Raw genomic sequence first — 13,208 nt, 5'->3', positions numbered from 1 at the left:
CAATAGATCACCTACACCAGTAGATCACCTACATCAGTAGATCACCTACATCAGTAGATCACCAACATCACTAGATCCACAACTTCAGTCATGGATCCACATCAGTAGCTCACCAACATCAGTAGATCACCTACATCAGTAGATCCACAACCTCAGTCATGGATCCACATCAGTAGATCACCTACACCAGCAGATCACCTACATCAGTAGATCCACAACCTCAGTCATGGATTCACATCATTAGATCACCAACATCAGTAGATCCACAACCTCAGTCATGGATCCACACCAGTAAATCACCTACATCAGTAGATCACCGACATCAGTAGATCCACAACCTCAGTCATGGATCCACACCAGTAAATCACCTACACCAGTAGATCATCTACATCAGTAGATCACCGACATCAGTAGATCCACAACTTCAGTCATGGATCCACATCAGTAGATCACCTACATCAGCAGATCACCTACACCAGTAGATCACCTACATCAGCAGATCACCTACATCAGCAGATCACCTACATCAGCAGATCACCTACATCAGTAGATCACCTACATCAGTAGATCACCTACATCAGTAGATCACCTACATCAGTAGATCATCGACATCAGTAGATCCACAACCTCGATACAGAGACACAGCCCGTTCTTTCAGGTACTTTTCAAGTTTTTTTTTTTTTTACCTTGGTAAGCCATTTTCGGTAACAATTCGTATCTCCGACACACGATGTAATTTATGATGTGCTGAACGCCGTCATCTCCTGGAGTTTCTGCGCATGCTCCCCAGCGGAACATTCTGTGGCAGATTACGTCATTTCGGTATTTGTCTAGAGGTGATATACCTGTAACATGTTTTTCCACTTTGGAGAAAGATCCATTCAAAAACGTCAACGTTTCTGCTGCGAAATGGTGTCTTCAAGATGCTAGCCAAGTCCAGGGAGTTTCTGAATCAACCATTACATGAGGCTAGAGAAGAGCTTAATGAAGACCATTACATGAGGCTAGAGAAGAGCTTGATGAAGACCATTACATGAGGCTAGAGGAAGAGCTTGATGAAGACCATTACATGAGGCTAGAGAAGAGCTTGATGAAGACCATTATATGAGGCTCGAGGAAGAGCTTGATGAAGACCATTACATGAGGCTCGAGGAAGAGCTTGATGAAGACCATTATATGAGGCTAAAGGAAGAGCTTGATGAAGACCATTACATGAGGCTAGAGGAAGAGCTTGATGAAGACCATTATATGAGGCTAAAGGAAGAGCTTGATGAAGACCATTGCATGAGGTTAAAGGAAGAGCTTGATGAAGACCATTGCATGAGGTTAAAGGAAGAGCTTGATGAAGACCATTGCATGAGGTTAAAGGAAGAGCTTGATGAAGACCATTGCATGAGGTTAAAGGAAGAGCTTGATGAAGACCATTGCATGAGGCTAAAGGAAGAGCTTGATGAAGACCATTGCATGAGGCTAAAGGAAGAGCTTGATGAAGACCATTACATGAGGCTAGAGGAAGAGCTTGACGAAGACCATTATATGAGGCTAAAGGAAGAGCTTGACGAAGACCATTACATGAGGCTAAAGGAAGAGCTGGATGAAGACCATTACATGAGGCTAGAGGAAGAGCTTGATGAAGACCATTGCATGAGGCTAGAGGAAGAGCTTGATGAAGACTATTATATGAGGCTAAAGGAAGAGCTTGATGAAGACCATTACATGAGGCAGAGCTTCAACATATGGGTTGTTTGAGCACATCATGACATGCTCTCCTTTTTATCTTGTCTCAACTCACAAACAAAACAATGAAATTGCAGGTGAACTAGAACGGCACTCAGTAGAGAGCATACATCCGCCAGGTGAACAGTTTACGTTTTGTATCCCATAGTAGAGCAGAAAATCACAATACAGAATCACATTTAATCAAAATCATCCTTCCACAACTTAAGATATCCTGCTATATGTCGTTGTTGGCCATATCACTCAATGGTGAAGAATCACTTTAAAATTTCTACGAGCCGGATCCGGATCCAGATCCAGATCTTCACCAAAATCGAATCGAATCGTCCTTGGCAGACAACCAACCGGTACACTAAGTTTCGTCCAAATCCGTCCATAACCTTTTGAGATATCCAGCTTTGTATCGTTTTTGGCCCGATCTCCCAATGGTGAAGAATCACTTGTAAAATTCCACTAGCCGGATCCGAATCCGGATCTTCACCAAAATCGAATCATTTCGTCCTCGTCACATACACTACCACTCCGCCAAATTTCGTCCGAATCTGTCCACAACGTTTTGAGATATTTTGTTCACAAACAAACGGACAGACTCACGTGAGGAAAGTTACACATCTATATAATAATACCGTAAGGACTCGACTTTGTTATCCCTTTTACGCCGCACCCAGTGACCCCATGCCCACGGCACTAATGCATTTTCCATCTACGAACCGCGCTCTTTGTTTATCACGTACACACATACTCGAAAAATCTGAATTCGCCGACTTTGGGACCCAAAAGCATCCGATTATCGGCCGACACGACGCCATCTTACGACACCATCGTATTGGCGTCTGCTGGGCGAAGGCGATGCGAGCCGTCCGCTGATTGGACAGTCGAGTGGTGTCATTAAATAATGGGCCGTGCTTACTGCTTACTGATATTGATCTGAAACTTGCAAATGGGCATGTATTGCAAAGCAATTTTCCTTCTTATATTGTCCAAGTCTAAAATACACACCCACACACACACATAAATCAGCTGATCGTCAAATCTGCATTCCCTACAACCAGTGATTACAGGTTTAAAAAATGATTTTGTGACGTATTGACTCAACGATGTAAATAGGAAAGCATTAATTTAATTATTTCCTTCTTATTCTGTAAAAGCGGCCTTGACGGTATAGTGTGCGATTGCCCAAAGCAGGTTCTTATTTTGACAATCGTTAGTCGTACAATAAATAATTACGGAATATTAAATGAAAAAAAATGTTTCTTTCTTGAATATTTTAAAGCATTTTGTTTTTCATTCCACATGGTGTGTTTCTTCCCTCCCTCTGTGGACAACCAAGTGCCGGCTTCCGGTGGTAGTATAATCCTCTGTAGCAGTGTCGGGTTTTATGAGCCAATGATTATGGTGCGGCGCATGTCGAGTCACAGCAGGATTTTATGAAACGCCATTTGAAGTTGTGAAAAAGGTCAGAGTACCTGCTAACATGTCAAGCTACAGCAGGGCGGCGCAGGTCAGTTATAGTTAATCAACGGATCAATGAGAATGTCCTTTACTGTACGTACTGTACTTTACCACATCGGTTAGAAACGCTGCCGCAGGAGATCTCCGATGGTCTTTACTTTAGGGGCCATTCAAATATTACGTAACGCTTTTTTTCCCGAAATTTGACACCCGCCCCCACCCCCTCGTAACACTTCGTAACGCTCGGCCGTACACCCCCCACCCCCCATAGCGTTACGTAATATTTGAATGGCACCTTAGCTTCTGTTTTGGATTCGGTTCCCACCTCCTGATACCTCGCAGGTGTGACGTCGCATCAGAGGACGTTAAGCCAGCTGTCTCATCTGATTGGACAGTCGAAGGCGACAGCAAGCCGTCCACTGAGTGGACAATCCAGAGCATGCATTTGTGCCGGTGTCGGCGATCGTTGTTCACATATGCACTCTTCATTCTCATCTTTCTTCCTAACTCTTACTCGGACAAGCAAATCCCCTATGCCATCCATAATGGTACACTCTATCCATACACCACATCCTCCCTTCCGTGGATGTTCCACGGGTTTCGGCTAGTTATTAATATTATCTTATTGAAGAACGAGTTTCCAAAGGGAATGAACAGTTAGTTGTGTATGGAACACAAATCAACGTCAACCACAATCACGAGCTGAAGTAATACATGGAAAACATGGACATACCGCACTGTACCTGGAGAAATACCTCGGCGATCACATTGGGGATTGGACACACGGATGTGAAATCGGCTCGGAAGGCGCGTTGGTGAAAACCAAAGTGAAACTCGGTTTCTTCATTTATTGAAAAATTCATTTTCATTTTTTGAACAAACAAAATGGCGAACTTACATCCATTTGCCTTTCAACCTCTGTGTGTCTTGAAGGTTTGTGGGGGCACGGATGTCTGAGAGGGAGCTAAGACAGGATAGTTGGTAAATTACAAAGAGGCAACCAACCTACATGTAATGTGAACACAAAAGACCTTGAAGGCACAGACCTTGTCATTTGACCTCATCACAAGAGATTCCAATAATGTTGAAAGCTTTAGATTCCACAGAATCCTGGAGAAATGGATGTAACACCGGGTGCACCAGCTCATAGTGGTGAGCACCAGCTCATATAGTACATGGTAGTCAGGTTTGTTATGTAATTTCGTTCTTTTTTTGTGGAGATTAGCAAAACTATACATTTTTGGAAAGCTGATAGCACCAGGAATCCGAAAAACCATGTTTCCATTTGCGCAAATTTTTCTTTGGCGGCCATATTGGATTTTCAAAATGGCCACCATCGGAAACCTATTTTTCGCGATATCTCAACATCCGAACCACCTAGAGTGCTGATTCCAACACCTATACCCACATTTTTGGGGATGAGGAATCACATGAAGCCATCTAAAATAATCTACACCTACCCTGGGATACCAGGTGGCAGCCTACAGCGGATTTTCAAGATGGCCACTTTCAGGAAACATGTTTTTTTCTGAATATGTATACCACATTGAGTGATGTTTCGCTACATTGTGGCACACGGATCATAATTATGAAACCACATCCCTCATATATCCTAAACAGGTGATTTATGTATTCAAGAGGTAAGTATATAGAGATGAGGCTATACAATCCATAATTATACATGTAATAATTACTTTTATTTGAACATAGAATATTTCCCATAGATGAAATTTTATCTTTGTCAACATTCATCAACATTTTGTCCTCATAGGTTTTCAAATGTCCTCATCACTGTCGTCAGAGCAGAGAACAGGTTGACAGTCATCGTCGTTTTCACATTCGGAGCTGCACAAACACAAGTCTGTGCATGCCAAGTCATTGGCACGGCACGAACACCGTCTCGATGAGCAGTCTCCTTTGCACTGACATCTGACCATCTCAAGTATTGCTTTCGGTGTTGGTGGTACATCTGTTATTAGTGGTTTCAATTCCCCATCGTTGTCCTTGAAGTAGCCATGTTGCTGTGGATCCAGGAACACTTGATGTGCGATAGTAGCCTGAGCCCATACCCTTGCCTGAAGATGTACACGATCAACATGCTGATTTAGAGCCCCTAGCGTTGGAGGTAACATGTGACTTTCAGTCATGTGTTTACAGAAGAGGTACCAGCGCAACTCCGGAATGCTGTTGATACATATTCCCTTTGGTACGTACACTGCACATACAAATCTTGCCAAGTTGGACATCTGATCTGCGGTCACATCTGCAGCATCACCGAGCATTCTCATGGCCTGTATCACGTCACTATCGGCTCTGACGAAAGCTTCAAACCATGTTGTTTTGCCTATTCGCGAAAACCGTCCAGTATTGTCTGCTCCTGTGAATGTGTGGAATGCTGGCAATGCCTTGGCCTTTTCGACGCCAAGATTGTTCCAGATTGGTTGTACTTGCACAAGGCCCGACACAAGGGAGACAGCAGTGTTTTTGAGCAGAACATCATAGTTAGCTATGACCAAGACCAGGACATCCGTATCAGGAGAGAAGAAGGTAAGCTGTTCTGCGTTGGGATTGCGGCGAGTTGCCAGCACTGCTTGGTGAATCATCAGAGTGTCTGCCTCCTCATGATTATTGTCTTCAAAATGCACGCCTTTGTTACTCTTGGCCTTTCCTGCTGCACATATAATTATCAGCTTGGAGGCATCTCTGTTGTACTCCAACGTTTTCTCAGCCAGATATTCTGCCAAATCTGACTTTGTCTGAGCGTGTGACAAGAACCGCTTCATGGTGATGTGTTGGATCTTGGTATTGTCCTTCACTTGGTACTGGACTGGATTGTGCCCCCCTCGTCTTTTTTGTCTTGTGCTTTGCTTCAACGAATCGGCCTTGTAAGTATCAAACACGAGGATAACTTCGTCAAAATGTCTTGTCAGTGACATCAATCTGGTATTAAAGCTGACACTGAGATCTTCAACGGTTACTGTTGCAGCTGGTTTTGTCGACAATTTCTGTACAAGAACCATGGCGTCGACTACTGCTATTTTCATAGCTGCAGAGTTATGGACTTGAGCTTGAGGACTTGAGGTCGGAGCTAAGTCACCCGGAGCTAAGTCTCCATGTTTCACAAGGAGATGGATTAACTTTGACTTGTCAAGGCAAGGAAGCAGGTCACCGTTTGGTGCGAACAAGGCGCGAGGTGTAAGGGTGAATTCGTAGTTGCCTATTGCGTCTTTCTGGTCAACATCACGGCTTGATTTTGTCAATATCATCAGCCTTCCATACAAGTCTTTTGTTTCCTTCAAGTCGACTGACTTGTCCCTGAGCATGATCTTGGTCTTCTTCACACCAGACAAGTACATCGTGTTGTTTTCTTTTTTCACGGGTGCAAATAAGCTGACTGTTCCGTTGATTCTTTCGTCAACATACTCTTCGTACAAGTGTTGACCAATGTTGTCGATATTCAGGATTTGTGACGTGTGCTCCTCTGGGACATAGGCATGGGTGATCAAGTTGTATATGCTATTTCCTTCTGTGGTAAATGGATTGCCATGACTCATGATAGCAGCCTTGATCTTTTCAACCGCTGTATTGTTCAGATTCACTGCCCTCGGACTAAGTTCGTGGTGTTCTGTCACTTTGTCTGTTTTGGTGTCGAACTGATCTTTGAATTCTCTGGTCAGCCGTGACAATTCTGGAGAGGCCATAAAGAATCTCTGCCTTGCATTGGCATTATTGGAGATGCCTGGAAGTCCAGAATGAACCTTCATTGCTCTGTTTTCCTGTTCACAAGCGTGGTCTGCACCGATTGATACAAAGGGGATGCTAGATTTCGTTACTGAGATATTTCCATTCTCGAGTTCCCTGTATGTGGCCGGATGCGTCTTCCTCAGGTCATACATATCTGCTATGTATCGCGGCCAAAGACGTTTGTATTTGATACGATCCATGGAGAAAAATAGCTTGCTGAGTGCCTCACCAGATTCGAGGTGGAGTTTGAGATCTGCGTCCCGAGAAGCTTCCACAAAGAACAGAATTGTCTCCACTCGATGCAGGTAATTCATCAAGGACTTGAACATGGCTTTTTTGGATTGTTCTGTTTCCCAAGTCTTGAATATGTTCACAACATCAGCTGTAGTGATGACATTCAACAGTTTTGTGTTGGCTTCTTTCACACTTGTGGCTTTGGTGAACTTGTCCTTTTCTGAACATGCCTCGTCTATTTCTTCTGACATATCTGAGCAAACGGCTTTCAACTGTGGATAATCTTTGAAGAACAGGTCCAGCGCCATTTCATAAAGTGCCATATATGAATAAATATGAGCACGGAGAGTGCGTTTGTAATGCGAACATCTCAGGATCTGCCTTGTTGTTGAAGGTCCGTAGAGGTCGGCCTCTATCCACGCGTCATCAATACCTGAGTTCTCAATGGAAGTACCCAGGGCTCTCAAAGCAGCCATGACCACATGCAGCTCGCCAAGCCGAGGTACAACGGTACCTTTCAGGTCTGGCCTTGCATCCAGCAGCCTTATCACCTTTTCATAGAGGGCCATATCCCAGGAAATGACTGTAGGGTGGCTTGTACCAACAACTAAGTTCTTTAGCTGAGTTGTCTGAGAGATGACGGTCAGAAGAGTCGACCACTCGTGTGCTACTTCAGGTAGAAGGGGTAAGACTCCGACTTGTGTCAAACTGTGACTACCCGACAGCAATGAGTGGTATCCTGCCCAACCAGGTATATATGTGCTGTTTGATTTCTGCATTCTGGTGATCATAGAAGCAACCAACCATCCTAGATGTGTAAGGTGATACGCTGGTGATATACCATCCTTGCTGATGTGGAATGTGTCTGTTCTCTTTATGGTTTTCGGCACCGGCTTGTCACAATGAAGCATAGGAACCTGGTACGGGGTCACTGACAAACTGGTAGTGTCAGCTATGCTCAGTTGTGGCGCCAATGTTTCTCCTTGAGTGTCACGTTTTTGATAAACAGCAATGATTGTTCCATGGGTTGTCCCTTTGCCATCCACGCTGTCTTCAGCAAAGTCTGTGTTATCAGCTGCAAAAAACACAAAAGTTCCCTTCTTCAAAAATGGAGGAACATAAAGTCCTTGGAACTTCAGGGTGTTTTCCACAATGGCATTTGCTAGGGCTGTTTCGAGGTGCATAACACGACTGTACGAGACACAGTAACCTTGAGAGCAGAGACTTTCCAGGAGTTTCTTGTTTCTTGTGTCATGGTGAACTGCCAAGGCTAATCCTAGAGACTGTGGAGTTTCTTGTGATTTGGTTGATCGGAAGGTTGCAGAATCAGTTTTGGGCCTATAGTTCACTTGCTTGTCAGATTTGAATCCACCCAATAGCATCTGACTAACAGTGAGTACTTCTCTGTTAACGTGAGTGGTTCGTTTTTCAGTTTCTAGTGTTTCTGTTGGCCCCACCATAACCCATCTGATCATTGCGTGGAGTGCTGCTGGAACATCATCTGTGCTGCTAGTGACCTGTATAGCATCGGATGAGTTTTCCTGTTGGTGGAAGTTCTTGATAATTCTGCGCAATGCCTTTGCTGCTTTATAGATAATATTCAGATCGTCTACTTCACTTTCTATCATGGCAGACTGAACCATATCGGATTCGCATGCATCTGGGGAGTAAAGAACAGAAGGTTTTCTCCTGTCCTTTTGCCTAACAGACGTTACGTGTGGTAGTTCTAGAAGAATTCTCTCCTTGAGCCAGTGTCTACTATATGCAGGGAAGTGGTGCGCCAATGCATCTGTGCCACCAAGCAAGTTGATGTATGTTGTTTCAATATGTGCCATGGATAAGTATTGTTTATTCTGAGTTTGACAGTCGACAAGGCTAATCAACTCAATCAAACATGATGTTTGAAACGGATGACCTCTCTCTGTTGTTCCCTTGTTATCCTTGGTACGTAACACATGGAATACATTTGTTGTCCAACATGACTTGTGGTATTGAACATCGATTGCATGTGCATCAGTGGGTGAGATGGATGTGTTTAACCTAGTTTGCAGGGTGAGATTTCCAGACAGCTCCACAGCATCGTGTAATGCTTTCCCACCGTTTTTTGTTCTCAATGTGTACAATTTTTGCTCGTTATCTTCCTGGCAGAAAAAGCAATGTTCCTTAATGAATGGAGCTGTTGCAGAACGTGTAAACGGACTGGTGGTGGAAGTTGATGGTTCGTCCAGTTCTGTGCTTTTTCGCTTTTGTCCACGTTTTTTCTCTGTGTAGGAGCCGGCTGAAATGTGATATTGATGGCGGTCTTTGGCACGTTGTACCTTCTCTTTGTTGGTTGCATTTGAATAACAGATACGATGCCAAACTGCATTATTGAATTGCAGACTTTCACTTGTTTCATCCTTTAAGCGACTGTGAATTTTAACATATTTTCCATCATGGTAGGCTGCTCTATCATTAAGGGTTTGTAGCAAGTGTTCAAACGAGTCCGGTTTGGGCTGCTGGACAAGCGTTCCATATTTTGCTGAAGCGGTTTGACAAATTATGCAGTGCTGCCACTGTGTGGGCTGAGTCGTAACTTCACTCATCTTCTCTCAAGACCTGCAAATATATAAAACGACAACAGGTAAGTAATTGTGAGCTTCATGAGGTTTATTTTAAATGAACTATTAGGTCTGATATAATGACTTTCCATGTACATGAACTGAACATGTTGAAATGATCCCATTTATGACTATGACTGTACTGAGGCGAAACATCACTCAATGTGGTATACATATTCAGAAAAAAACATGTTTCCTGAAAGTGGCCATCTTGAAAATCCGCTGTAGGCTGCCACCTGGTATCCCAGGGTAGGTGTAGATTATTTTAGATGGCTTCATGTGATTCCTCATCCCCAAAAATGTGGGTATAGGTGTTGGAATCAGCACTCTAGGTGGTTCGGATGTTGAGATATCGCGAAAAATAGGTTTCCGATGGTGGCCATTTTGAAAATCCAATATGGCCGCCAAAGAAAAATTTGCGCAAATGGAAACATGGTTTTTCGGATTCCTGGTGCTATAAGCTTTCCAAAAATGTATAGGTTTGCTAATCTCCACAAAAAAAGAACGAAATTATAAATCTGAACATAATGAACCTGACTATGGTGTTGTGTCATTGTCGTGCAAAATTTGCTACACTAGTGGCACCAATGTTTTTTGGAATCCTTATACCCGAGGCAACAAGACCTGAGTTGGTTCCATTTTTTTCAATGGCGTCTTTGGCGGCCATTTTGACTTTCAAAATGGCCGCCATTTTTTGCAATTTTGTATGTATCTTTTCACATAAAACACTTTGATTAACCATTTTTTCTGGCATTTTTGTCATTTCGTGTGCTTCCCCTTCTCTCCCCATGTTGTCTTCCGCTCCCTCTTTTTGGGTATTTTGTTTGTCTGGTTGATTTGTTTGTGAAGTAAATGTTAGCTCTTTCACGAGCCTCGATTCAGTATACAAAAAAAACCTCCCCAAAAAAACCTTCTGTTGTTTTCTAATCGTTTCTATATAAAATGTCTTTTTAATTCGCTGCTTCCTCAAAACCATTTTATATGACTTTACATTAGTGACAAAAAGCAAGTTGAAATGAAAAGGTAAGAGGGAGAAATTACACACGCTGCTGATCAACAACAACAACAACAACAACAACAACAACAACAACAACAACATGCATTTTAAGGCCATTTTCCCTGCTCGAGCGGGGGTTAGCCACGCTGCTGATCAGGTGACGTCAAATTAATGATCGAATGTGACGAATGCCAAGAGTGGTTCTGTTATGCGCGATCGATCGATGCCTGCGCCATCTACCGATGCCTGCGCGAACGATGGATCCGTTGACAGCGCAGCGCGATCGGTCGATAGCGCAAATCCATCGATGGCGCATAACAAAAACGTAACCTCCATCCACCTTTGGTGGCAGAGGTAATGAAATGCCCACCTTTTTGAAACACTAATACATGCCGCATCGCCTTCAAGTATTCCCATCAAATTCCTTGTGGAATCCACTGCTAATGGACCTTTTTCCCATATTGTTAGCGTGCAGCCAGAAGTATCCAAGGCATCCGTTCCTGTGCATGGATTTGACGTACATTGCAGCGCTGCTCATGCATGGATTCAATTTCGCATCGGATACCATCATACAGGTACACAGCAGACATTGCCTGATGTTTTCACAGCCACTCTCATTCCCACCCTGGACCCTCCTCTAAATTTAGAGAACTTTTACTATCAGAATGAACATTTGAGACCTGTATCTAACAAGAAGAAAGGACATAAAATGTCACAGCCCCCATGGCATTAGTAATTTTGTTGTACCAAATTAAAGGCCTCAGTCGGCCATCTTTGGTCGGATTACAAAACAAAATCTTCTGCTTATGTATACTCGTGTTTATTGTCTTTGTACCAAGTTTGAACAAATTCGGTCCATGCATGTCGAGAAATGGTTGGGGACACGTTTAAGTAACAAAATGGACGCCAGTCGGCCATCTTGGATCTGATCTCGAAAAAGAAATGACGTGCATATGTAAGCCATCATTAGTTATTTGTGTGTCAAATATGAATAAGATCAGTAAATGCATATCCGAGAAATGGTTGAGGACGTGTTCAACATCGGAATATTTTACAATTAAAATGGTCTCCAGTCTGCCATCTTTGATCGCATCACGAAGCAAATATGTATACCATCGTGTGTCGTCTTTGTGCGAGGTATGAACAAAATCGGTCTGTACATCTCCGATATGGTTGGAGACGCACACATGCACACATGGACGGACGACACCAATTCCATAAGCCCCGTTTCGGACTAAGTCCAACGGGGGCTAATAATCCAATGTACAACGGGATGAGTGGCATGAATGAGACAGAGGTTACCTGGTTTGGCTGTAAGCTCATCGGATCACTGACAATCTGATTGAATCTGGTCCACCATTGATGAGTGGCATGAATGAGACAGAGGTTACCTGGTCCAGTTGGAAGTTCATCAGACCACTGATAATCTGGTTGAAGCTGGTCCACGTGAATCCGTTACTCCTCCGCTCCTTGAATCATACACACAGTCCAGGTAAAGTATTTCACCTCGACATTCCCCTCTCAAGTTGTACACTCCTTTCTGCACCATTTTTTTTTTTTGTATACAGGATCGAGGCTCGTGAAAGAGCTAACATGGTCTCGCGAGAGATCATTGGAGATCTCGCGAGATCTTGGAGACGGCGGCAGGGATTTTCGAAGCTCCACACGGTCTCCACGTTTTTCGAAGTTAAGTCTGTTCACAATTGTATTTTGTCGAAACTGTATTTATCTTTCGGTGTGTGAAGTTATTGTGTGCAACTTTGGTTGTTTCTCGGTGTTTATCTTTCATAAATTGATCGTCTGTTTGCCGTGTCGCGAGCAAGGCCTTGTACAGTGTGCACTGTACAACCTTGAGGCTTTGTTTTTCTCTCAGTGGTCCGTCGTTTGTGATCCAATAACTTTCGTTCTCTGTATTCCCAGTCTTTTCACCCATAGCCTACTTCCTTGTGTAAATCTCAACTCAAAAAAAAAAAAAAAAAAAAAAAAAAAAAAAAAAAAAAAAAAAAAAAAAAAAAAAAACATTTCCTTCTCTGTTCTCATTCGTTTATTCATTCTTATTCGTTCGTTCGTTCTTCGACCACGTGTTTCTCCCCCATTTCCCCAGATAGTTTTCACTCATTAACCTTCAATGTTTACACTTTCCCCTGAAGTTGTGTATTCCGTCATATTTTATAACACCTTTTTCTTCTTCTTCTTTAAAAGGCTGCTTTCGACTTGCTCACCAAATCAATTCATCCCCAAAAAAATATCCATCTCCTATAGTGCCTTTTTTCTACATTCCCTAAACTCTCCTGCACTCCATCCTCCATCCAGCGTCCTTAAACGTATTTTTAACTCGAAGGTCACAAGAAACTCATTTTGCAATAAATGTTCGTTTCCCATAAATCGTACACTTTCAAAAATCCAATCTCACCCCTCCCCTCGAAATCTTCCCCATAACCCCT

The 13,208-nt window shown here is 43.1% G+C and overlaps 2 protein-coding genes across 3 annotated transcripts in view; one reads left to right on the top strand and one right to left on the bottom strand.

Annotated features, from left to right (window-relative positions):
- The window catches only part of TAF5 (TATA-box binding protein associated factor 5), a 543,784-nt gene extending 539,792 nt beyond the window's left edge, over positions 1-3,992 (bottom strand). The window contains exon 1 of the mRNA XM_078786342.1: positions 3,923-3,992. The gene's annotated coding sequence lies outside the window, so the exon portion shown is untranslated. The remainder of the gene's footprint in view (positions 1-3,922) is intronic.
- Positions 1-13,208, top strand: part of LOC137436353 (ectonucleoside triphosphate diphosphohydrolase 6) — a 98,093-nt gene that overhangs the window by 74,626 nt on the left and 10,259 nt on the right. For both annotated transcript variants that reach the window (XM_068130055.2, XM_068130056.2), the window contains exon 12: positions 11,233-11,339. In XM_068130055.2, the coding sequence (XP_067986156.1) occupies positions 11,233-11,339 (107 nt within the window). The remainder of the gene's footprint in view (positions 1-11,232; positions 11,340-13,208) is intronic.

Source organism: Myxine glutinosa, chromosome 11, assembly GCF_964187855.1.
Source record: "Myxine glutinosa chromosome 11, kmMyxGlut1.1, whole genome shotgun sequence".
In the NCBI taxonomy this organism is placed as follows: domain Eukaryota; kingdom Metazoa; phylum Chordata; class Myxini; order Myxiniformes; family Myxinidae; genus Myxine; species Myxine glutinosa.
The sequence above is the reverse complement of the archived record's forward strand: the minus strand, read 5'-3'. Positions and strand labels throughout refer to the sequence as shown.